We start from the raw sequence: 27,435 nt of genomic DNA, 5'->3' as shown, positions 1-27,435 counted from the left end.
CTTCTTCCTATAGATGCTGCCTGGCCTGCTGCGTCCCACCAGCATTTTATGTGTGTTACCTCTAACAGCTAGTAGTTGAAAAGCAGCACAACCATAGGAACACCACCAACCGGAAGTTGCTTTTCAAGACACGCAACTACCAGACATGGAAAAGGATCCTCAATGCCTCACCATCACTGGATGAAAGTTCTAGAACTCCCTCCAAATCTCCCCGCAGCAGTTCAAGAAGGCAGGTCACTGTCACCTTCGCAAGTGAAATTAATTTAAGTTCTGGTTCAGCCTGTGAAGCCAAATCCCTTGAATTAGTAGAAAATATTATACACATGCAAAAAAAAAGCAAAATCAATCAACCAGTCTGTTTTGGTATAAATAGGAATGACATCCTCTAGTGTGGTTGTTTTGCTCATGGAGCATGACCAAAGTCTTTGGCCCATGATGCCACGTCCGACCAGATGTCGAGTTAAACTAAACCCAGCTACCGGTACATGAACCATGTCCCTTCATTCTCAGCATATTGAAGCGCCTGTCTAAATGCCTCTTTATGGCCAGTATTGTATTTGCCTCTACCAAACCCCCGGCAGCACATTCTAGGCACCCACCACTTCTGTCTAAAAATACTGAATCACTCTACTTTTAAATCTATATCTGCTAAAATATGACATTTGCGCCCTGGGAAAACTGAGTTCATCATGTAACATACTTGGTCGCTTTTCCAACCTCCCACGCCGGACGGCTTTGATAATTAATATTAATGAGGAGTGGGCATGACGTAAGATGACCCTCGTGGTGCTGACTGGGATACTGGAAGAGTGCGGACAGTCAGCCTGGAGGAGATTTGTTGTTGGCGGAAGGAAGGAAGGAAGGGCTGGGGGTAGTTGAAAGCGGCGAGCCGATGGAGCGGGCAGCCGTGCCACGGAGGAAGGGGGTCGGTGGAGGCGGGGGGCTGAGCTCCAACTCCAGGTCTGTGTCGGCTAACAGCTTGTCGACCAGCGGCGGGGCTTCGCCGAGCCCGGCCAACTCCCGCCGCCGGAGGCAGCCGCCGCGGCCGGCTGACTATAAACTTCAGGTGATCATCATCGGCAGCCGCGGCGTGGGCAAGACCAGCTTGATGGAGCGCTTCACGGACGACACGTTCAGCGAGGCCTGCAAATCCACCGTCGGTATGTGGGGAAGGGAAGGAGGAGGCGGCGCCAGTTGGGCTTTGGGCCTTGCTGTTTCTCTGGCCGAAGCTCTGCTTATTGCCGGACTGTTTATTTTACAGACGCCCCAGCCTGTCTAGGGTTACTGTGCTTCCCCCTGGTTACATCCCCTCCCCACACCACCCTGCCCAACTCCACTATCCCAGCCTTTTCTACCTCAATCCGACACCCCAACCCCAGCAGGATGTTATCCAAGAGTGCTGGTCCCTTTAAACCTCATTTATTCTGGATAGGTAGACTAGATTTCCTGTAGTCTTTTACAGGAGTCTGACACTTCTGTTACGGAGTCATTCGATCCATCCAGTTTACGCCGAACTATTCATATTGACCTGCACCCGGAACGTAGCCCTCCAGACTGCTCCCATCCATTACCTATTCGAATTTCTCTTAATTTTTGAAATCAAACCCATCCACCACTTCTCTTGGCAGCTCGTTCCACACTCTCACCACCTTCTGAATGAAGAAGTTGCCGTTCATGTTCCCCTTAAGCCTTTCACAGTTACCACATGACCTCTAGTTCTAGTCCAACCCAACTTCAGCTGAGAAAGCCCACTTGCATTTATTCTATCTACCTATACTATTCATAATTTTGTATTCTTCTCCCCCCCCCCCCCCACATTCTCCCCAGCCTTAGGGAATGAAGTCCTAATCTGGTCAACCTTTCCCTTTAACTCTGGTCCTGAAGACCTGGCAACTTCCTTGTAAATATTCTCTGCACTCTTATTGGGGAATCAAGGGTCTGACAGATGTGGACCTCTCTCCTTGTCCAGTCACTGTGGTTGGGGATTTGGCTCTGTTGTTCTCACGAGTCAGGAGTGATCCACATGACACCAGGATGCAGATGATGGGTTAACACAAACTGCGGAGGAACACAGCATTGTTAGGCAGGAGGAAATAGACAGCTGACATTTTGGGTTCAGACCCTTCTTGCAGTCTTCCCTTCAATACTCCACAACTGTCACCATCCTGATCAGAGGTCTTGACCATTTGCGGGAAGCCAGCCCTTTCCCTGGCGTAATGGTCCCCTTTCATCCCAGCTTCAGTCTTTTTTTGCCTTTCTTTCCACCATTTCCCCCAGAATACTCTACATGGTGTCTGATCTCATACTTTGGATAATGAAGTGTGGGGAGCATATTTATTTTCAAATTTGACTTATTCACAAGGAAATTTATTAACTTTCCCAAATTAATCTTAACAGATTTTCAGATACTGCTTAGATCAAACTTTCTTCATAATGTACTTGGAGCTTCAATATAAAGTGTTAATGATTGAGGTCAGAAACTATATTAAGCATGTGAAAGCAACAAGTATTATCTAGACAATTTTTTTTAAAAGCTCTAGTTATTGTTTATAAAAGTACTTAATGATGGAAATACTCAGCAGTTCAGATGGCCTCTGTGGAATGAGAAACCAAGTTACAGGTTGAAATAGTATGTCCTGCCTAGTACAGTCTTGTATGTAGATGTTATGGCTCATCTTTGTGAATTTTGCTTGTATTTTGTGAAGAAAATGTTTATTCCACATCCCAGATAAAGCTGCAGTCTCATTGACTTGCATCCTCCATCTATATTATAGAAAGAGCTTATGAGCTTGGACTGATTTCTTTTGTTGGTCAGTCTCAGATTGCCATCTTCCATCCTCTCAGGGTACTAGAAATTCAGCTTCTTGCGTCGTTTGAGTTTTTTGTGAGCTGGATGAAAGTTGGAGAAAGCACCATCCTTGCTGATCTTGGCATTGTGTAAGCCTGTGTGCTAACTTCAGATTTTGTTTTGAAACATAATCCTTGGTATGATCAGAGGGAAACTGAACAACAGTTCTTCACTGGCTTTGAGAAATAATGCACTTCTGCATGAGATAGCAACTTCATTGTATTATGTATAGAGCTGGTGTGCAATTGTAGGGATAAAAATGATGCATATTTTCCCAACTTTCTCCTTCATTTCGTTGGGATTGATCACCATGGAAAAATTTCATTTGAGGCTCATTGATAACCTGCCTGATTGCTGGAAGGGCAGGCAAAAAGTTGCACTACCAGCTTTTTTCACTGTTGATAATGTGATTCACTAATTCAGGGACAGCTTCTTCCCCTCTGCCATCTATTTTATAAATGGACATTGAACCCATGAACACCACCTCACTACTTTTTTAAAATTTCTGATTTTGTACTGCTTATCTTAATTTAACTGTAATTTATATTTACATTAAATTTAGCGTAATTTGTTTTTTCCCTATATTTAGCATGTATAGCATTACTGCTACTGCAAAGATAACAAATCTTAGGACATAAGGCAGTGATTGAAAATTTGCACAGTAGTTTAGAGTCAACTAGGGCATAATTAAAGTTGTACCTCAATGTAAGCGTACATTTGTAGTCTTTACACTTCAATTACCAAAGCAGTGTCTGATTAAAACACTGTTGAGGTAGTTTATCTGCTGTTCAGTAGACAGATTGAATGGCACTGATCCATCCTAGAAAATGAGGTATGCTGAATGTGTTCAGATACATAATCCCATGTGGTTGCAAAGTTCTCAGCAATATGAACTTTAGGCCCAGGATTGTACTGCAGCATTAAAGGTATTGAAAATATTAAAGTTATGCAAGTTTGATGGTTCACAATATGTAGTAATCGTTAAATTGGTGATTTCGTACTGCTTTTTGAGGATCAGATGTTTTAGCTTGGGGGCAGTAGTGAAGCCTGGTGGATGCACTATTGTTCCCCAAGAAACTGGAGCAAAAAAAATCAGGAATTACTAACTTCACTATAAAGAATTTGTGGTTGGTGTCATTGTAAAAACCAAAGAGGCAATACAATTTAAGCAAATAGAAATAGGGAGTAGAATAAAAGGATAAGTTGGTGAAGGTCTTCATAGGAATATTAGCAATTTTGAGACTGTGTACCTGTGAAAAGGATAATGCCTGAATCAATGCCGGTAGTGATTGCCCTTCGGTTTCAAGCAAAAAGGTTATAACGTGGGAGGAATGAGCCTGTCAAAATATCAACTTGCAATTTTTTTCTCAATGTTTACTGAGTGTATTGGGAATAATGCCACTACTCTTCATCAAAGATTCAAAGTACATATCCATACGTACACGGAGGTTTATCTTCTCCAGATAGCCATGAAAGTCATTCAGAGACATCAAACCCTCCACCCTCTGAACAAAAAAACCAACAAAATGTAACAAGAACATTAACCCCTACCCCTGCAGAACAAAATGGAAAGAAACACAGACTATAAAAAACATAATTCTGAAAAAGCCCACTGTTCATGAATGCAATAGTCCAATCCAAGAATCCAGAACCACGATAACACTCTCCGACATCATTGAGAGAGAGAGACACCACACAATCACAGAGGCCTGTCTGTCTGCCATAGCGAGCTCCAGACATTGATAGGTCATTCACAAACTTCTCCGGCAGCAGAGGGATCTATCAGCAATCAAAAAGCAGGCAGTCAGCACTGAACCCTCGCTCGCCTTCTGCATTTGCTTTGATCTCTCAATCTTCCTCAAAGCTTTAATCAGCTATTAACGGATGCTTCAATCATTGAAATGGAGTCGGGCATCAGCTGGCATCCCATCTCTAGGTTTCTTCACCTCAAGGGCGTTTGACTATGCACTTGCTTCCCGGAATCTTCTCTGAGACAGCTAGGTGTTGGATCACTCAATTGATCTCCGAACTGTAAATCTCAGGCTCTAACAGTTCCAGAAATACAATTAAGATGAAAAACTGGGTAAGGGAAGTAAAATAAGCTGTTTGGTAGATTATCTGGAGGATGTCGACCGAGGGAGTGTTGTACACTGGAAGTAGCATTGTGGGCTTTTCCACATCCACCTATGAGTGCAAGTTCGGCTTTAGTTCAGCATTTCTCCTGAAGGCTGGTATCATCATCCTTCAGTACTGCACTGAAGAGTTATTTTAATCATTGGTGCTTGTTTCTGAAGGAAGACATACTAGGATTCTGCTGATGCCATGGTGAGATTCTACCAAATGATCCATGGTTGAGTTAGAAAGGTACCATTCTCTCTGTGTCAGAGTTGCTGATCGAAAAGTAATTTTAATTTAAGGCTAAGAAGTAAAATTCAGTGCTATTGATTCCAATTAGCTTGGGAAAGAAGTGAGTTAAATTACCCAAGTTGTATTGTATATACAATGGGTGCAAGAGGGGAACAGACATGACAATGGTATTGGAAATTGGTTTTGGTGTGGTGGGATAGTTTGCAGTAATCCAATTGATAAATTTTCCATACTGAATAATTTACAATTTATACAATATTTTTGTTTGCCCCAAACAATCTCAATCTAGAAAAGCACTCTCGGCCCGAAACGTCAACAGTGCTTCTCCCTTATAGATGCTGCCTGGCCTGCTGTGTTCCACCAGCATTTTGTGTGTGTTTGAATTTCCGGCATCTGCAGATTTCCTCGTGTTTGCTCAATCTTGAAAACATCACTTGGAGGTAGCATTCCCAGACAAGATGGAGAAAATTCCAGAAAATAAGATAGTAAATACTGGAATCTGAACCAACAATGGAAATGCTGGAAATACTCAACTAGTTAAGTGGTATCTGTGGAGCTAAGTAGACAGTCAATGTTTTGGGTTGTGATCCTTTGTCTGGACAGGACTAAATGAAGATTGGTTGAAGCAGGTCAGATGATGATAACATCAGGGCTGACCATCAGGAAAGTGTTTGATAGAAATGACGTGTGAAAGATACAAACATAATGATATGAAAGGAGTTGACTTGAAGTTGGAAAAAATGTGTTCTTTCCAGAAAATTGCAAAATGCCCAGACTAAAGCTAAGATTAAGCCTAATTGTGACAGTGGAGGAGCTTGCAGACAGATGAGTTGGAATAGGTGTGGGGCTGAGTATTAAAGTGGAATACAACAGGAAGCTAAGATCAACTCTCAGACAAATCTAAGTGCTCTGCAAAGTAAACACTCAATCTGTTCGGTTTCTCTAATGCAAAAGAGGCAGATGTACTTGCCCTGTGTGAATTGCCTTTAGCTCAAGTTAGCATTGTATTGCCTTTACTCAGTTGAAATGTTTTTACTATATACCTTATTGGATCCCATTAACTTTCAGTATTGTCCTCATTTTTTTTTAAAGTGATGAAGCTTAACATGGCATTTGGCTTTAGCCCTGACAATTATTGTAAAAACCCTTTCCAATTCATATTTGTTGAATCTGACCAAGAATATAAGGAAATGAAGGTTAATTTTCTCATTTATCTGTTCATTAACTTTGCTGATGTTGCTTCCCTGGTGCTCTATTCATGGTTTGCAACAGCATCCCTTTAAAATTTGGAACTTCAGTTCTGCCATTTTTAAAAAAAATCTTCACTTGTATTTAGCCAGAACTATTTGCTATTTGCTGTTCTTAGATGTTATCAGAAGTCTCTTTTCAACTTGCATTCCTGCTTTTTATTGGACCATTCAGTATTGATTGAAAATTTTCTTCATTAAGAATGGCTCCAAATTTTCATAAAAGGGGAAGCCAATGTGTACTCATGATTTTTTTCTCTGTTTTTATTAAATTTAGTCTATAATTTACAGCCTTGATTTGTTCCGTGACCAAGGAGGAAGGTAGGAAGTTTATCCATTGCAATAACTAAATAAACTTCATGTTGCAGATTTTAAAATCACATTTTAGGGCATGGTTTGCAAGGAATATTATCGTATTGTGACTTAGTTCCTTTTGCAAAATGCTCGGTCAGTTATCTGCTTTTATATGTTTCTATGAGATGAAAAAAAGGAAAGGGGTCAAAAAAGTCTGAGTGCTATTATGCACTGTCAGTATAGTTGGAGCACAGAAGATTGCCATTCAGTCTATCATATTGTACTGACCCTCTGCAAGTGCAATCCAGCTCAACCTCCTGCCCTTTCCATTCCCCGTAGCCCTGCAAATTCTTTAGTGTCTGATACTTTACCAGCTTATTTTGAATGTTGCATTTGACATTGCTTCCACTACTGCTCTGTCAGTACATCCCACACCCTAATCATTCTCTCCATTTTATTAATTCCCTTGTGATAGTTTTCTTTCTTTTGCCAATCTTCTTGTATTTTATGATCTATGGATCTTAATGCTTCTGCCATAGGAACATTATCCTTTCAGATCCTCTCCACATCTGCTCTATTCCAAGGAGAATATCCCCAACTTCTCTGATCTGCCTGCATAACAGAAAACTTTCATTCATGAAATAGAACATAGTTTCAGTAAATCTTTTCTTTAGCCTCGAAAGCCCTTTCATCTTGTCTAAGATGTAGCACCCAGTATTGGGTACAATACTCCTGCTAAGCCTGCACTAGTATTTTATAAAGATTCATCATGACATTTGCTCGTACTCAGTTGCAAGAAAAAGTTGTGAACCTTTGATTTGATGAGAGGAAACGAGGCTACAGATCCTGGAACAAAAAAAAATAAAATTGCTAGAGGAACTCAGCAGATCAGGCAGCATCTATAAAGGGGAATGGTCAGTTGACGTTTCAAGTCAAGACCCTTTAACCCAAAATATCAATTGGATGTTTTATTTTGGAACTGATCAGTCTCTTAAAAATTGGGGGTGCTATGGTAGCGTAGTGTGAACCTCTTACAGCTTGGGATGTTGGAGTTCAAAGTTCAATTCTGGCACCAGCTGTAAGGGTTTTGTATGTTTTCCCCCTTGACCACATGGATTTCCTCTGGAAATGCTAGTTTCCTCTGAAACTCCGAAGACATACTGGTTACTGGGTTCATTGGCCATCATAAATAGCCCTGTAATTAGGCAATGGTTAAATAGGTAGATTGCTGGATGGTGCAGCTTGATGGGCCTGAAGGGCCTGTTTGATGCTGTATCTCTTTTTTTAAGTAAAATGCAAGAAGAATATCAGGCAACGACCCATCGCAGCTACTCCTAATTAAGACATGTTCTACAGGTTATGTGCAAACTCAACTGTGTATTGAAAAGTCTGTGAAGTGGGTCTGACAAAAATGTGCAAGCCCCCAGTTCTATCATTTTAGTAATGGGAAGAGATAGTAAACATTAACAAAGAAGTACATTTGCAAAAAAAGGTTTATGAACTCTTTGAGGTTACCTGGTTTTCTGCATTAGTTACTCATAAAATGTGGTCTGATCTTCATCGAAGTCACAATAATAGACAAACATAATCTGTTTCAACAAATAACACAAAAACAATTATATTTTTCATATCTTTATTGAACACAGTTTAATCATTCTCAGTCCTGGCCTGAAAAAGTGTGTGAACCCTTGTATTTAGTAACTGGCAGAACCTCATTTAGCAGCAATAACCTCAACAACCTTTTCCTGTAGCTACTGATCAGACTTGTACAATGGTGAGGAGGAATTTTAGACCATTCCTCCATGCAAAACTGTTTCAATTCATTCTGGATTATCTTGCATGAACAGCTCTCTTCAGGTAATGCCACAGCATCTCAATTGGGTTAAGGTTTGGACTCCAAAACACAAATGTTCTTCTTTTTAAACTATTCTATTGCTGATTACTATTGTGTTTTGGATCATTGTCATGTTGCATCAACCAACTTTTATTAAGCTGCAGGTGATGGACTGCTACCCTGACATTCTCCTGTAAAATGTCTTCAATCAGAATCAGGTTTATTATCACCGGCAGGTGATGTGAGATTTGATCATTTAGCAGCGGCAGTTCAATGTAATACATAATCTAGCAGAGAGAGAAAAAATAAAATTAAAAAAATAAATTAAAAAACAAGTAAATCAGTTACGTATATTGAATAGATTAAAAAGCGTGCAAAAATAGAAATACTGTATTTTTTTTGAAAAAGTGAAGTAGTGTCCAAAGCTTCAATGTCCATTTAGGAATTGGATGGTAGTGGGGAAGAAGCTGTTCCTGAATCGCTGAGTGTGTGCCTTCAGGCTTCTGTACCTCCTACCTGATGGTAACAGTGAGAAAAGGACATGCCCTGGGTGCTAGAGATCCTTAATAATGGGCACCGCCTTTCTGAGACACTGCTCCCTGAAGATGTCCTGGGTACCTTGTAGACTAGTACCCAAGATGGAGCTGACTAGATTTACTACTTTCTGCAGCTTCATCCGACCCTGTGCAGTAGCCCCTCCATACCAGACAGTGATGCAGCCTGTCAGAATGCTCTCCACAGTACAACTATAGAAGTTTTTAAGTGTATTTGTTGACATGTGTTACGAAGGATAAACAACTCTGATGGGCAGAAGGGTGCAGTGGTCCATGCCTCCCTTTTTTGGAGAATCGCAAATCGCTACTATTTCAATGCTGCTAACAAGGAAGTAAGAGAGACAAAAGGAAATCTGCCAGGGCAGTTGTTATTGATAACAGCTCATGGAAGTTAATGAGAGAGAGACAGCTAAAAGGTACCCCATGGTGGAACGTCTCCTACTGACAAAAGCTATTGATTACTGCTATTGTCTTTTGGAGAAGGATTGTTTACTTGGTACCGTTCTATTCATTGAAACCCCTCAGGGGGCAACCAGAGTGGGCTGGTTTGATGGGTTACATCATCCCAACCTGATTGACACCTGAGACCCTGTGAGTGGGGATAAAAGTGAGGTCTGAGGTAACACCCCTCAGACACACCAGGAGAAATGCTAGTGAGCATCAGAACCCCCACGAGACAGGGTGGGAGACCGGAGACCGAACGAAGGGTCGGTAAATTTTATCTTGCAGTGTTTTGTAGCGAGACCGGTGGGGGCTTGTGTGTGTGTCCACCCTTGCCTGGGTGACGAGTCCACCACGGAAGAACGGTCTAGCTAAAGGACGGAGCGGTCGTACGTAAATGGCCACAACAACAATGCATCGACGGATCAAAATCGTAAAGGAAGGTTGGCAAGATAATAGCTGTTATTGTTCACACGTTCTCTCTCTCTCTCTCTCTCTCTCCCCCTCCCCTCCCCTCCCTCGCAACACATCGGCAAACAACTACCGCAGCCTGCATGAACTGAACTGAATTTTATATTTTCATCTGACAATTCATTATCCCCTAGACAACGATAGAGCTTGTTTCATTAGTGATTATTATTATACCTGCACTTTTAGGTTTAGTATTGCTAACGTATATTCTCTGTATATTCGAATTGATATTATTTTGTATATTTTTGCTAATAAATATTGTTGAAAATAGTATCACCAGACTCCAACGGACACTTCTATCTTTGCTGATAAGACACTCAGTTACGGGGTTCGTAACAAATTGGGGCCTCGTCTCGAGATTTGATACCAAATTGGAGGGCCAGTGAATCGGGCTACAAGTCCAGACTTTGATCTGGTTGCGTGGGTAACCAGACGGGAAACCAGCGATGATGGATGTTGACGAATTTACACAAAACTCGACTTTGAAGGCACTAGAGGATGCCACAAAGACGGACTTGGTAAATATTGTGAAAGGATTAAATCTCACAGAGGTGAAGTCGTCAATGAAAAAGTGGGAGATGCGGAGGGCTATAACTCAGTATTATATTGAGTAGGCTGTGTTTTCGGCTGAGGTATTGGAACATATCCCTGAAAAGGTACCAGCTATTGGGACGGCTCAGTTAGAGTTGTAAAAATTAAGGTTAGAACAGAAGAAAAAGGAGTATGAGCTCCAGTTACAGGAGAAAGAGAAACAGAGGGAGCATGAACTTAGGTTAAAACAGCTGGAAGCAGAGGAAAGGGAGAAGGAAAGAGCTGAAAAGGAGAAGGAGCATGGACGTAGGTTACAACAGCTGGAAGCAGAGGAAAGGGAGAAAGAAAGAGCTGAAAAGGAGAAGGAGAAACAGAGGCAGCATAAGCTGGAAATGGAGAAGTTAAAGCAAGAGAGAAGAGTCCCAGGGGCAGACCGAGTGGAGAAATTTAATGTTAGTAGGGAGTTTAGGTTAGTACCTCCGTTCGAGGAGACAGATGTTGATAGTTACTTCTTGCATTTTGAAAAGGTGGCAGTGAATCAGAAGTGGCCCAGAGATCAGTGGGTGGCGTTGTTACAAAGTGTGTTAAAAGGGAAGGCTCAACGGGCATATGCGGCATTGTCCATGGACGCGTCTGCGGATTATGAGGAAATAAAGCGGGCCATCCTTCGGACCTATGAGTTAATCCCTGAAGCATATAGACAGAAGTTCAGAGATTTAAAGAAAGTGTGGAATCAGATGTATGCAGAGTTTGCCTATGAGAAGGGTGTGCTCTTGGATCGCTGGTGTGCGGCAGAAAAGGTGGAGGAGGATTTCCATCGTTTCAGAGAGTTAATTCTGATTGAGGAATTTAAAGGTTGTGTTTCAGATGATATCCGGACGTATTTGAACGAGAAGCCGAATAAGTCTATATCAGAATTTGCCAGGTTCGCAGATGAATATGCCCTAACCCACAAGACTAAGTTTTCCTCGAATAAGAGTTACCAGAAAGACCGTAGGAACGATAGAGAAAGCCCGCCGGCTGAGGTAGAAATTAAGCCGGGAGCTAATGGTAAAAGTAAGGAGGAAGAAAGGCAGGCTGGCAGGAGGGTTCCTGGCTTGACCTGTTTTAAAAAGGTTGGTCATATTGCATCTAAGTGCTTTGCTCCGAGGAAGGAGACAGGAAAAGGGAACGCAGCAGTCCCTACAGGGTGTATTGTGTCGATCAACAAATCGACGAGAAAGGCCCAGGTAGATAAAATACGAGAGGGGCATGAGAAATTTATTTCAGAAGGGACCGTGTCGGTGAAAGATGGAGAAACACCAGTTCCAGTGCAGATCTGGAGAGATACTGGAGCTGAGCAGTCGTTGATTCTCAGTAAGGTACTAGATTTTGGTCCTGAGACTGGAGAGGTAGTTTTGAGAGGCATAGGAAAAGGGACATAAGCTGTACCTTTGCATGTGATCATTATAAATTGTGATCTGGTATCTGGACCAGTTGAAATAGGGGTGCGGTCAGAATTACCGAGAGACGACGTGGACCATTGCCCTTCTTGGTAATGATTTAGCAGGGGGTGAGGTGTGTTCAGCCGTGAAGCTGACGAGCAAGCCTGTGAAGGCTGAGGACCCGCCCCTAGGTTCCAAGATCTATCCCGCATGTGCAACCACTCGCAGCATGTCGAGAAAGGCAGCTGAGAAAGAGACCAGTTTAAATCAGTCCAGTGTCGATTTGGCTGAGACGTTTTTACTGACCCTGTACCAAGAGGGGTTAGGTGATGGTAAAACGGAGAATAGGGAGGTGAAAGAGAGTAAAGGAGAGGAGGTAGACCCATCCTTAGCCAAGAGGGAATTTATAGAGGCACAGAGTAAAGATGAGAAACAGATAAGGCAGTTAGAAGGTCCAGGGTTGGACATGGATGATCTGTCTGGCTTGACAGAACTGTTTGAAGAAGTTGAAAAATTTAAATGTGTTCCCGATAATGATATAAGGGCAGTCCTAGATGAAAAGGATGCCGTTACCTTGAAGGAGTCTGCTGGGTTAGCAGATGAAATTGTTTTAACCCGCAGGGTTGAGTTTACTCCGGATGGGAGTTGCCCAGAGAGTAACTGGGAGGATCAGGGGAATTTAGAATTTGAAAAGGGGACGGGTATTGAAAGCCTGGAAGAGGTAGATGTCCCGTTTGAGTGTGTTCAAGATGTGGATCCACATGGTACTGAACCTAGTAATGAAACTCAGGAAAAGTCTGAGGTATCTGATTTAGTTGAAAAGGAATGCAGTCCTTTTGGGTCAGATGGACTTGGTTTAGTGAAGAAAGGGTTAACCTTGGTACCAGTGGGAAGTGAGAATTCTCAGTTGTTATTGTTAGAAGGTGTGTTAAAAGTTAGTGAGGAGATGAGAGCTGGTGATATGAATATTATTATTGAAGGAGAAGGGAAAAGTGTAGTTCCTAAATTGAATAAAGAAAATTTCAAGTCTGGATTGGTTTCAGAAGCAGTAACCAGGCTGAAGGAACAATGGCTTGTTAACAAGGTGCCTGGGAATCAATTACAGTTTGTTTTGGAATTTAAAGGTAAACAACTTGCAGATGTTAAACTAAAAACTAATAGAATGAAGGGTCCTGAAGATAAAACTAATGACTTGCTTAAAGATAAAGAAGTGTGTGGAAGTTCAGAAGTTTGGAAAACATTGTTGATAAAATAACTCCTATGAAAGGAGTATGTGAAGGCCTATTCCACACTGGTGAGCAAGCTAACCACGTGAGAGTTAAATGGAAAAGAGGCAAAGGTTGACAAAATGCCACTTTAAATAACAGGATCTGGTTTTGAGGGATTTCGACAAAGCATGTAAATAATAAAGACAACACCATGGAAGATTGTCTGTTGAGTTTAAAAGTAAAATAAAGATTAGTATTTGCATAAACTTTTGTAATGTACTACAGAATAATCAGACAAGTATTGGTTCACATTTTGTAATATACACTTAAGCTAAGATCACTACTCTTTAGTTTTGTTTTGCTGAAGAAAAGGAATAAAAATAGGTGGTTATTAAATTGGAGTCTGATGCTACAGGAATTAAGGTACAAGATACTAAGATATTAAAGGAAGTGACAATGTAATCGCTAACTGTTTAGATGCTAAGTTGAATGTATATCTGTATTGCTCTGTAGTTAAAAAAAAAACTTTTGCATTGTGTTAAATACTGTAATTCTGTAAGACTCTGTATTAGTTAATTTTCCCCTTTGGTGAAAATTCTTAGAAGGATGGGGATGTTACGAAGGATGAACAACTCTGATGGGCAGAAGGGTGCAGTGGTCCATGCCTCCCTTTTTTGGAGAATCGCAAATCGCTACTATTTCGATGCTGCTAATAAGGAAGTAAGAGAGACAAAAGGAAATCTGCCAGGGCAGTTGTTATTGATAACAGCTCATGAAAGTTAATGAGAGAGAGACAGCTAAAAGGTACCCCATGGTGGAACGTCTCCTACTGACAAAAGCTATTGATTACTGCTATTGTCTTTTGGAGAAGGATTGTTTACTTGGTACTGTTCTATTCATTGAAACCCCTCAGGGGGCAACCAGAGTGGGCTGGTTTGATGGGTTACATCATCCCAACCTGATTGACACCTGAGACCCCGTGAGTGGGGATAAAAGTGAGGTCTGAGGTAACGCCCCTCAGACGCACCAGGAGAAATGCTAGTGAGCATCAGAACCCCCACGAGACAGGGTGGGAGACTGGAGACCGAATGAAGGGTCGGTAAATTTTATCTTACAGTGTTTTGTAGCGAGACCGGTGGGGGCTTGTGTGTGTGTCCACCCTTGCCTGGGTGACGAGTCCACCACGGAAGAACGGTCTAGCTAAAGGACAGAGGGGTCATACGTCAATGGCCACAACAGCAACGCATCGACGGAGCAAAATCGTAAAGGAAGGTTGGCAAGATAATAGCTGTTATTGTTCACACGTTTTTTTCTCTCTCTCTCTCTCTCTCTCTCTCTCTAACAATTGCAACACATCGGCAAACAACTACCGCAGCCTGCATGAACTGAACTGAACTTTATATTTCCATCTGACAATTCATTATCCCCTAGACAACGATAGAGCTTGTTTCATTAGTGATTATTATTATACCTGCACTTTTAGGTTTAGTATTGCTAACGTATATTCTCTGTATATTCGCATTGATATTATTTTGTATATTTTTGCTAATAAATATTGTTGAAAATAGTATCACCAGACTCCAGTGGACACTTCTATCTTTGCTGGTAAGACACCCAGTTACAAGGGTCATAACACATGCCAAATCTCTTCAAGCTCCTAATAAAGTATAGCCGCTGTCTTGCCTTTATAACTACATCGATATGTTGGGACCAGGTTGGATATTCAGAGATCTTGACACCCAGGAACTTGAAGCTGCTCACTCTCTCTCCACTTCTGCTCCCTCTGAGGATTGGTATGTGTTCCTTCGTCTCACCCTTCCTGAAGTCCACAATCAGCTCTTTCGTCTTACTGACGTTGTGCCAGGTTATTGCTGCTCCACTAGTTGGCATAGCTCACTCCTGTACACCCTCTCGTCGCCACCTGAGATTCTACCAACAATGGTTGTAATGTCAGCAAATTTATAGACGGTATTTGAGCTATGCCTAGCCACACAGTCACATGTATATAGAGAGTAGAGCAGTGGGCTAAGCACACACCCCTGAAGTGTTCCAGTGTTGATTGTCAGCGAGGAGGGTATATTATCACCAATCTGCACAGATTGTGGACTTCCAGTTAGGAAGTTGAGGATCCAATTGTAGAGGGAGGTACAGAAGCCCAGGTTCTGCAACTTTTCAATCAGATTTGTGGGAATGATGGTATTAAATGCTGAGCTGTAATTGATGAACAGCATCCTGACGTAGGTGTTTGTGTTGTCCAGGTGTTCTAAAGTCATGTGCAGGGCCATGTGTAGGTCGCCGTTGACCTACTGTGGCGATAGGCAAATTGCAATGGGTCCAGGTCTTTGCTGAGGCAGGAGTTCAGTCTCATCATGACCAAATCTCAAAGCATTTCATCATCGTTGATGTGGTGCTACCAGGTGATAGTCATTAAGGCAGCCCACATTATTCTTCTTGGCACTGATAGAATTGTTGCCTTTTTGAAGCAAATGGGAACTTCTGTAGCAGATAGAGATTGAAAATGTCCTTGAATACTCCTGCTAGTTGGTTGGTACAGGTTTTCGGAGCCTTACCAGGTACTCCATTGGGATTTTCCACCTTGTGAGGGTTCACTCTCTTTAAAGACAGCCCAACATCAGGCTCTGAGACAGAGATGACAGGGTCATCAGGTGCAGCAGGGATCTTCCTATTTTCAAAGTGGGCATAGAAGGTGTTGAGTTCATCTGGTAGTGAAGCATCACTGCCGTTCATGCTATTAGGTTTCAATTTGTAGGCAGTACAATTTTGAATTCATTGTTTCCTCAATGATTGCATGCTGCCCAGGTCCTGAGGCAGCAAAGCAGATCCAAACCCTGATGCTCATTCCACCAGGCTTCACAGTTGGGATGAGGCTTTGGTGTATGTGTGCACTGTTCTTTTTCTTCCAAACATTGCAGTGTGCATTTCTGCCAAAAAGTTCAGCTTTTGTCCCGTGTCCACAGAACGTTGTCCAGAAGTGTTGTGGATTATCCAAGTGGTCTTCGTAAACTTGATATGTGCAGTAATTTTTTTTTATTTTTGGAGAGCAGTGGTTTCCTCCTTGGTGTCCTTCCATGAACACCATTCTTGTTCAGTGTTTTTCTTATAGTGGACATATGTAGAGACTTTAAGTTCTAGAGATTTCTGCAGCTCTTTCACTCTTACCCTCGGGTTCTTTTCACCTCCTTCAGAATTGCACATTGTGCTCTTGGTGTGATCTTTGCAGGATGCCCACTCCTAGGAAGAGTAGCAACAGTACTGAATTACCTCCATTTGTAGACAATCTCTCTTGCTGTTGACTGATAAACACTCGGGTCTTTAGAAATGCTTTTGTAGCCTTTTCTAGCTTCATGCATCTGAGGTCTTCAGAAAGTTGTTTCGATCGAGGCATGCTGCACATAAACAGATCTTTCTTGAGAAAAGCAGGCTACCTGATTTTGTGTATCAATCCCCTGGCACTGACAATATCCCTGCTGAGTTACTGAAGAACAGAGGGTACTTGTGTATGTGCACCCTCGACCAGTACATTACCAAGGCCTGGACTGATGAGAACATCCCACAGCAATGGAGAAATGCAAATATCATTGTCATTTATAAAAGCAAGGGTGACAAGGCCATCTGTGGCAATAGTAGGGGCATATCACCCCTTACTGTTGCTGGAAAGGTCCTGGCTAAGGTGATGCTTCACAGGCTCATCAGCAACATCACCAAGTCAATGCTGCGTGAATCACAGTGTGGACTTGGGAAGAACAGGAGCACAATCAACATGATCTTCACAGCCCAGCAGCTTCAGGAAAAGTGCTGGGAGCAACATCAAGACCTGTTTATGGCCTTTGTCGACCTCTCCAAAGCATTCGACACTGTGCAAAGAGAGCTCTTATGGGATGTCCTCCTCAGGTTTGGCTGTCCAAATAAATTTGTTAACCACCTCTGCCAGTTCCATGATGGGATGACTGCTCGGGTGACCATAGGAGGACAAGAGTCCGAGTCCTTCCTTGTACGCACAGGGGTGTGCACTAGCGCCAGTGCTGTTTAACATCTTCCTCTTGTGTTACCAAGCTTCTCCACAACGAGATTGAGGACAGCAGCGGTCTGGCAGTGGACGTCAGGTTAGATGGCAACCTCTTTAACATCAGAAGGCTCCACGCAACCACCAAACTCCATAGAGAACGGGTCCTGGAGCTGCAGTATGCAGATGACTGTGCTCTTGTGGCCCATACTCCGGAGGATCTTCATACTGTCCTTGCTGTGGCAGTGAGAGTGTACAGCAGGATGGGGCTGACTGTCGATACCACCAAGACAGAAGTGGTTTGCCAATGGTGTACCAGTGTCCCACCCACCCTACCTTCCTTCACTGTTGGTTATGAAAAGCTGTCAGTAGTGCCATCTTTCAAATATCTGAGGAGCATTCTCTCTGAGGATAGCGGCATGGCAACGACATCCAGAGCCACATTAAACAGGCATCAGCTGCCTTTGGGAGACTTCGATGTAGAGTCTTTCAGAATAGGAGCTTTTTTCCCCTCCAGAAAGGTCGCTGCATACCAAGCGGTCTGTGTCACCACCCTCCTTTATAGCTGTGAAGCTTGGGTAACCTACATCAATCAAATTAAGTCCTTGAGCGCTTCCACATAAGCTGCCTTCAGCACATCCTGGGAATTACTTGGCGTGAGCGAGTGCCTCACACTGAAATACTTGTAAAGACCAACTACAGAAGCATTGAGGCCATGATCACCCAGTGTCAGCTAAGTGGCTCGGGCACATGATAAGGGTGCCCCCCCCCCCCCCCCCCCATGTCGGCTACCTTGCAGAGTGTTATATGGCCAGCTACATCATGATCGACGCTCAGCTGGAGGGCCGAAGAAGGTCTCTCAGGATCAGATGAAGAATGCTTTAAGGAAGTGCAAGATCAGACCTGAGGACCTGGAGGATGTTGCTGCTGACCGTAACACTTGGCGACAGCTGTGTAGGGATAGGGTTCGTATTCTGGAGATGGAAAGAACAACCAGAAGAGAGCCAGGAAAAATGCAGCCATGGTTGCCATCACTACCACCACCACTACCACATATACGTGTCCCACCTGCAGTAGAACTTGTGGGTCCAGGATAGGACTGTATAGTCATCAAAGATCTCATCGTTAAAGGAGTGGACGTTGTCATCGGATTCTGATGGACAACTGAAGAAGATTATATAGGGCAGGGCACCTCTACAACACACACCTCCAATCTCATCTCATTGATTGGAACACCCAACTCCAAATAGCTTTTGTAGCAAGTGTTCCAATCAATGAGATGTACCCCAGAGGTTCACATACTCCTTTGAACCGAGACTGTGATTGCTTAAATGGTGTACAAGAAGTAGTACAGTTGTTTGTGTGTTATTAGTTCAGGCAGATTGCGTTTGTCTATTTTGTGACTTGGGTGAACTTCAGACCACATTTTATGAATAATTAATGCAGAAGACCAAGTAATTTTACTTGCAACTGTATATGCATGGAAGCAAAGGATATGTCTGTTACTAAATTACTGTATTACCACAGGCTTCAAGGAAGTTTATAATCTAGAAAGATGAGCAGCACTCTATGGATATCCTCCGCAACTTCCGCCACCTTCAACAAGACCCCACCACTAAGGACATTATTCCCTTTCTATCCTTCTCTGCTTTTCGCAGGGATAGTTCCCTCTGCGACTGCATGGTCCACATGTCCCTCCCCACAGATCTCCCACCTGGCACATCCCTGCAAGCGTTAGTGCTACACCTGCCCCTACACCTCATCTCTTACCACCATTCAGGGCCCCAAACAGTCCTTCCAGGTGAGGCAACACTTCACTTGTGAGTCTGTTGGGGTAATCTGTTGCATCCGGTGCTACCGGTGTGGCCTTATCTACATCGGCGAGACCCGACACAGATTGGGGGACCGCTTCGTCGAGCACCTACGATCCTGTCCTGTCCGCCACAACAGACAGGATCTCCCGGTTGCCACTCACTTCAACTCTCCTTCACATTCCCATTCAGATATGTCCATACATGGCCTCCTCTACTGCCATGATGAGGCCAAACTTCGGTTGGAGGAACAACATCTCATATACCGTATGGGTAGTCTCCAGCCCCTTGGTATGAACATCGAATTCTCCAATGTTCCGGTAATTCCCTCTCTCTCCCTTTCCCCCATCCCACCTTCACTCTGTCTCCTCTTCTAGCTGCCAATCACCTCTCATGACTCTGCCTTCTTCTACTACCCATAGTGCTTTCCCCTTACATTCCTTCTTCACCTCTCCTGCCTATCCCCTCCCTGTTTCCCCTCCCCACCCCTTGATCTTTCCTCTGATTGGTTTTCCACCCTCCGCCCCACCTTCTTTATAGGGCCCCTGCCCCCTCCTTCTTTAGTCCTGACGAAGGGTCTCGACCCGAAACGTTGACTGCTTCTTTCAGCGGATGCTGGCCAACCTGCTGAGTTCATCCAGCTTTTTTGTATGTCTTGACTCTGTGGATAAATTACTTAATTCAAATGAGATACACCTGAGGTTGCTGAAGGAAGGGAGGGACAGAATTACAACAGCATTCCTGTAATCTTCCAAATATTTAAAGAAACAAGGATGGTGCAAATGTTATACTTGTTCAGAAAGGTGTTGGTATGAATTCAGTTGTATGTAGTTCCTTAATTTAGCCTCTTGTTGCAAAGTACCAGAATTAGGCATGGATTTGGTAGTCATTTTGTGGTGTGGGTTGATTTTTAAAAAAATTGATTTGTGAAAAGAAAATTATATTTTGGCATTTATTTTAATATTTTTAATGGAACAAAGCATTGATGAGGGAAATGCAATTGCTGTGGTATATGCAAAAGTGTTTGAAAATGGACTTGGCATAAAGGTGGAAAGTAGTTTTGAATTGTGTTGCTGCTAAGACAAAAATCACTTTTTTGAACACACACATAACTGACAATTTTTTTTTAAAAAAACATCATTCTAAGCACAGTATAGTGTCTTAACAGCCATGCAAGTGTGTAGAAACCGTTCTGTAGTAGTCTCCAGTCCCAGTTTGGCAACATTGTGTTACAAATAGGCGAAAGAGAATCCCGGCTATTTTCTCAATGAATTTTTGTTCTGTTAGTTGCCCCAAGTAAGCAGCTACAGTTGGCCCTCCTTATCCGTGGGGGATTGGTTCCGGGACCCCCCGTGGATACCAAAAAACGTGGATGCTCAAGTCCTTTATTTAACTTGTCTCAGTGCAGTGGACTTTAGGACCCGGCAGAGCTCTGGACCTTATTTAACCTGTCTCAGTGCGGTGGACTTTAGGACCTGGCGGAGCTTGGGACTCGCCGCCTGCGGCAGCTGCTGAATCCACAGTGTTTCTGTTCCGTTGACAGAAAACGATCACGATTGAAAATAAAGTGGAAATAATAAAGCGATCGGAAAGAGGTGAAATGCCATCGGTCATTGGAAAAGCGTTAGGCTACAATCGGTCAACGATCGGAACAATTTAAAAAGATAAAGTGAGAATAATGGAGCATGTGAAAGGCCCTGCCCCGATTAAAGCTACAATTATTACTAAGCAACACAGTGGTTTAATTATTAAAATACATACATTGGTTAAGTGTTTTATATGCATAGAAAGGTAAAATATATACTATATACTAAGACAAACATTTGACTGACGCTAAATAATACCAGATGTACTTGTTCTGACTTACTTATAATACCTAATACAAAGTAAATGCTATGTGAATAGTTGTTATACTGTATTGTTTAGGGAATAATGACAAGAAAAAAGTCTGTACATGCTCAAACAACAAGTGCTGGAGAGAGAACTTCTGGGTTTTCCCGATCCGCAGTTGGTTGAATCCGCACATGCGGAATCCGCGGATAAGGAGGGCCGACCGTACACCGATTAGTTAATGGCCCAATTAACTAGAGTCCAGTGTGTGTGTATATTATATAATTTACAGTATTTTATGTATTGCATTGTATTGCCACAAACTGCAAGTTTCACAACATATGTCAGTGATCATAATAAACCTGATTTGGATTCTGAAAACCTAGCTTTCTCTCTGTCCCTCACCTTTCCGTGCGACTTAAAACAAGTTTGTTTTTAAGCTTTTCCTCACTCTACTTGTATAATGCAACTGAAGTATTAACTCTGTGTCTCTTCATTTGCAGTTCTGAGTATCTCCCATCATTTTGCTTTTCTGTTTAAACTAATCTCAATGTCCAGGGCTAGTGCTAGGAGCATGTAGGAGCTTGTCCAAAGATGGGGAGCAAGCAAAGTAAAATCTCCAATTAAACTGCTCACCAATGCCCCACATTTTTAACCCACCAAATCAAATTATCATGGAAAGAAAAGTTTGAACAAGGAAGGATGTACATGCCCCTCCAGACATCATCAGATACATCATTGTGCACATCATTGTATTTTATAGCCTTGTGGGCAATAGCTTTTCAAATGTTCATTCAGGGACTCGCTAACAAGCAATAGAATAGCTTTTCAAATGTTCATACAGGAACTTTTTAAAAATAAAATAGTCAAGGTTTATGGTACAACAAGATCTATATGAATTTCTGACTCCAGCTCAACCTGCTCTCCTTCAGCTGGTCTCCAGTGGTTCAAATCTGTTCTGTTTACCTGATGCTCTGGAGATGATTGTGACAGTTGCTCACCTATTCTCCCATGGCAGGTAATGTAGCTGCTCTGTCACAGGTCACTGCTGCTGTTCTCTCACCCTCACTGCTGTTTAGTTTTGTTTCTCTGAGTGTTTCATGAATTCAGGCATCCTGCTCTCTAACCATCTCCTATTATGAATCTCAGGTCATAGAGCTTGAAAAGAGACCCTTCAGCCATCAGCTATTCATTTTACACAGACACATGCACACTAACAAGAGAAAATCTGCAGATACTGGAAATCGAAGCAACATACACAAAATGCTGGAGGAACTCAGCAGGCCGGGCAGCATCAGTGGACATTTCAGTCTGAGACCCTTCAGCAGGATTGCACACGATTCTAGCTTAATAGTGCTGGTAGATTTTGGTCTCAATTAGCTGGTTTATTATATGATTATTATTTATTTTTGTACTTGCACGCTGGTTGAACGCCTAGTCGGTGCAGTCTCATTGATTCCATTATTATTATTCTATTATGGACTTATTGAGTATGCCCACTAGAAAATGAATCTTGGGTTTGCATATAGTGACATCTGTATGTACTTGGATAATACATTTACTTTGAACTTTAAGGTTCCATGGCAATAGTTAAAATGATCTAAAAAAGACAAACTGAATAACAAATTATGTATTTAAATGAAATACAGAACAAGTTAGAACACTACCAATAGTACTACAATACTATAAAACAGTATATTAGTTCCTAATAGTTATCGCTGGAGAAGTTCATCTTGTGTATCAATGAAAAAGTCAGTGCAGACACAGAGTGCAGAAAATGGACTACCTTCATACTGTGCTATCAACAAGTGCATCCTCTAAGTCTTCATTGTCCATTCAAGATGATTATTGATAACTTCAAATTTTTCATAGTTCCTAACTTACTGAAGTAGTGAAATTGTTTCATTTTCACTCCCAGCCATTTCTGGCATCTCTAAGCCTGAATGCTTGAGCATTAAGCCACAATGACCAAAACAGTTCTGAATTGTCTTGCTGCTTATTTCTCGCCAGCTATCGATGACAAAAATAGTCACTGCTTTTTGAACACAAGCATACACAACTGATACTATTTAAAAACTGTTCACTCTAAGCATGGGGTAGTGTCTAATGGCCACAAGCATATTCAACTGCTGCTATTTAGAACCCGTTCAGCAACAGTTTTTTGTCCCAATTAAGTAGCAAAGTGTCCCAAATAAACAAAGGGAATCCTGACGATTTTCACTTAAGTTTTATTCTTTAAGTTTTCCTAGTAATTAATGGCTAACTGATTAACTGTTGGTCTATTTAAATGGAATCCACTGTATTTATTCAAGAGATGGTGGATTCGCAAGCTGATCCAGTTTTAATGCCTTTTCTTATTTGCCCTCAAAGGTGTTGGAAAACTGCACTCTTGAGCTATTAAAGAATTACAGGTTTTTGGCTCCGTGACTGTAAAGTCAGGTGGTGTGTGTAGTGGAGGAAACCTTCCACAGGCTGCTTCCCATACTTTAGTTGACTTTGTCCTTCTGGCTGTAGTGGTAATGTTGCAGCTCTATAAGACTGTTTAGACCTCAATTGGAATATTGTTTTCAGTTCTGGTCACCTCTTTAGAAGAAAAATGTGGAAGCTTTAGAGACAATACAGAGGAGATTTACCAGGATGCTGCCCGGACTAGAGGGCATAATTTTAAGGTGATTGGAGGAAAATGTAGGGAAGATGTCAGAGTTAAGGTCTTTCCACAGAGTAGTGGGTGTGTGGAATGCCCTAGCAGGGTTGGTGGTAAAGAAAGAGATATTGGAGGCATTTAAGAAACTTAGATATACACATGGATGATAGAAAATGGAGGCTTATGTCAGAGAAAAGGGTTAGATTGATGTTGAGGTAAGTTAAAAGGTTGGCGCAACTTTGTGGACCGAAGGCCCTGTAGTCTGCTGTAGTGTTCTATGTTGTGGATTAAACCTGTTGAATATTGTAAGGCCCAGGTAGTGTGAACATAGGATATTTCCCATTGTGGGAGAGTCTAGGACCAGAGAATACAGCCGTAAAATTGAAGCACATCCCTTCAGGACAGATATGATGGGGGATTTCTTTAGCCAGAGGATGGTGAATCTGTGACGTTTATTGCCACAGATGGCTGCAGAGATCAAGTCATTGGGTACATTTAAAGCAGAGGTTGATGGGTTATTGATTAGTAAGGGTGTCAAAGGTTACAGTGAGAAGGTGGGATTTTGGGGTTGAGAGGGATAGTAACGTAGCCGTGATTGAATGGCAGAGAAGACTCAATGGACTGAATGGCCTTGATTCTGCTCCTCTGTCTTATGGTGTGGAAAGTGCTGTCTCAGGAGACTTGGGTCTTGGTGAGTTATTGCAGTGCATTCTTTAGGTGGAACAAACTGGTAATGGTGGAGAGAGTGAATGGTCATGGATGGGTCTCAATACATTAGCTGTTTTAATGCTACTGCTTTAATCCCATTTCATTCTCCCTATATTCTCATTGGTTCTCTTCTCCCCCTCCCCCCATTTCCCGCCTCCACTACATTTACTCAGGTACAGCTAGAGGCAATTAAAGGTTGCCTATTATCCGACCAATCTACGTATCTTAGTGGTGAGGAAGAAACTGGAAGATTTGAGAGAAACCCACACAGTCACAGGGAGAATGTGGAACAACACCAGAGGTCGGGATTGAACCCAAGCGATAGAGCTACAAGGCAGCAGCAGCAGCTCTACTACCTGCATTATCTCTCTCTCCTCCTTTCCCAACAGATGTCTGCTCCAGTGCAATGCATATTTAAATTAAACAAGGGTCTGATACCCCTTGAAGTTGGTATTCTAATCATCTATTTTAATTATTTGACAAACATAAGGTTTTGATGTATAAGCAATACCTGTATTTTTATTTGTATGTTCATTTTGCATTTATCCTATTCAACATAGAAACATAAAAACATAGAAAATAGGTACAGGAGTAGGCCATTCGGCCCTTTGAGCCTGCACTGCCATTCAGTATGATCATGGCTGATCATCCAACTCAGAACCCTGTATCTGCTTTCTCTCCATACCCCCGATCCCTTTATCCACAAGGGCCATATCTAACTTCCTCTTAAATATAGCCAATGAACCGGCCTCAACTGTTTCCTGTGGCAGAGAATTCCACAGATTCACCACTCTCTGTGTGAAGGAGTTTTTCCTCATCTCGGTCCTAAAAGGCTTCCCCATTATCCTTAAACTGTGACCCCTCGTTCTGGACTTCCCCAACATCGGAAACAATGTTCCTGTCCAATCCCTTTAGAATTTTATACATTTCAATAAGATCCCCCCCTCAATCTTCTAAATTCCAGTGAGTATAAGCCTAGTCAATCCAGTCTTTCTTCATATGAAAGTCCTGCCATCCCAGGAATCAATCTGGTGAATGTTCTCTGTACTCTCTCTATGGCAAGAATGTCTTTCCTCAGATTAGGGGACCAAAACTGCACACAATATTCTAGGTGCGGTGTCATCAAGGCCTTGAACAACTGCAGTAGAACCTCCCTGCTCCTGTACTCAAATCCTTTTGCTATGAATGCGAACATACCATTTGCCTTTTTCACCGCCTGCTGTACTTGCATGCCCACCTTCAATGACTGGTGTACAATGACACCCAGGTCTCGTTGCATCTCCCCTTTTCCTAATCGGCCACCGTTCAGATAATAATCTGTTTTCCTGTTCTTGCAACCAAAGTGGATAACCTCACATTTATCCACATTAAATTGCATCTGCCATGAATTTGCCCACTCACCTAACCTATCCAAGTCACCCTGCATCCTCTTAGCATCCTCCTCACAGCTAACACCGCCGCCCAGCTTTGTGTCATCCGCAAACTTGGAGATGCTGCATTTAATTCCCTTGTCTAAATCATTAATATATATTGTAAACAACTGGGGTCCCAGCACTGAGCCTTGCGGTACCCCACTAGTCACTGCCTGCCATTCTGAAAAGGTCCCGTTTACTCCCACTCTTTGCTTCCTGTCTGCCAACCAATTCTCTATCCACATCAATACCATACCCCCAATACCGTGTGCTTTAAGTTTGCACACTAATCTCCTGTGTGGGACCTTGTCAAAAGCCTTTTGAAAATCTAAATATACCACATCCACTGGCTCTCCCCTATCCACTCTACTAGTTACTAGTAACAGCTACAGTCAGGCAAACCTTCCTTTCCTTTCCTAATCTGTCGTATCGGTGTGGTCATTCAGTTATGACCTCTCTGTCCTTCTGCTAGACCGTTCTTCTGTGGTGGACTCGTCACTCTGGCATGAGTGGACATACACACAAGTCCCCACCGGCCCTGCTTTAACACTCTGAGCTTTACTGACCGGTCTCCTGGTTTGGTCTCCGAAGCTCCCACCTTTCTTGTAGGTTCCAACACTCAATCAGTGTCCACTGGCGTGTCTGGAGGGTGTCTCTCCAGACCTGTCTTTTTATCCCTATCAACGGGGACTCAGCTATCCATCACTCCTGAATGACTGTGTCCATTAAATAAGGCCGCTCCTTCAGTCCACTGAGGAATGTTTATGAGCAAATTATTGTCCTTGCAGCGAAACAGTAAATAATTCAAAAAAGGAGTCACAATACGGTTAATCAGCAATTTGCTCTCTTATCTTCTTGCTTGTTTTTCGTCTCTTTTTCTCATTGTCAGCATAGCAACAGTAATAGTTAGTGTTTCTCGGGGGGGATGGTTAACTCTTCACCCCATTGTCCATCAGGTCTGTTCATCACTCATAACAATACATTTTTTAAAATACGAGCAGAATAAGGGTTAAAGTTAATGCGTATAAAACATTTTCAAGCTTCACATGTTGACGTGTAGTTAGCTGGATTATGTTGCCTTGGTTTCAGTCTTGATAAAGAATGTTAGAAACGCTCTTAATTCTTTCAGAAGTGGTCAGGAAAGAGTTTAAGGGGATGTTTTACATTGTGTAAAATATCATCTGAGTTCTCTTTGCTGTCTAGGATTTCCCAGAAGTAAGGGTGATGTTGGTGGATGATAATGAGGTTCACCATTGAGTAGGACATCAGAGATACTAGCTTTGTTGTGTCTACCTGCAGATTGAGATTAGGTCCAGAAACAGATATACAGTGGCATGCAAAAGTTTGGGCAGCCCTGGTCAAAATTTCTGTTACTATAAATAGCTAAACGAGTAAAAGATGACACATTTCTTTGATTACTTTTTTATTTCCATCTTTTACAGTTTCAAAATAACTAGTCAGTATTTAATAACACCCCCTTTGGCATGTATTGCAGCTTGCAAACGTTTTCTATAGCCAGCTAAGAGTCTTTCAATTCTTGGTTGGGGGATTTTCACCCATTCTTCCTTGCAAAAGGCTTCTAGTTCTGTGAGATTATTGGGCTGTCTTGCATGCACTGCTCTTTTGAGGTCTATCCACAGATTTTCAATGATGTTTAGGTCAGGGGACTGTGAGGGCCATGTTAAAACCTTTGGCTTGTGCCCCTTGAGGTAGTCCATTGTGAATTTTGAACTGTTTAGGATCATTATCCTGTTGTAGAAGCCACCCTCTTTTCACCTTCAGCTTTT

The 27,435-nt window shown here is 42.4% G+C and overlaps 1 protein-coding gene across 1 annotated transcript in view; it reads left to right on the top strand.

Annotated features, from left to right (window-relative positions):
- Window positions 1-794: 794 nt before the first annotated feature.
- Window positions 795-27,435, top strand: part of rab12 (RAB12, member RAS oncogene family) — a 51,777-nt gene continuing 25,136 nt past the window's right edge. The window contains exon 1 of the mRNA XM_073047483.1: window positions 795-1,160. Within this exon, the coding sequence (XP_072903584.1) occupies window positions 893-1,160 (268 nt within the window). The 5' untranslated portion in view covers window positions 795-892. The remainder of the gene's footprint in view (window positions 1,161-27,435) is intronic.

This window comes from Hemitrygon akajei, chromosome 1, assembly GCF_048418815.1.
Source record: "Hemitrygon akajei chromosome 1, sHemAka1.3, whole genome shotgun sequence".
NCBI lineage: Eukaryota > Metazoa > Chordata > Chondrichthyes > Myliobatiformes > Dasyatidae > Hemitrygon > Hemitrygon akajei.
Note: the sequence above shows the minus strand (reverse complement) of the source record. Positions and strands in the feature narration are given on the sequence as shown.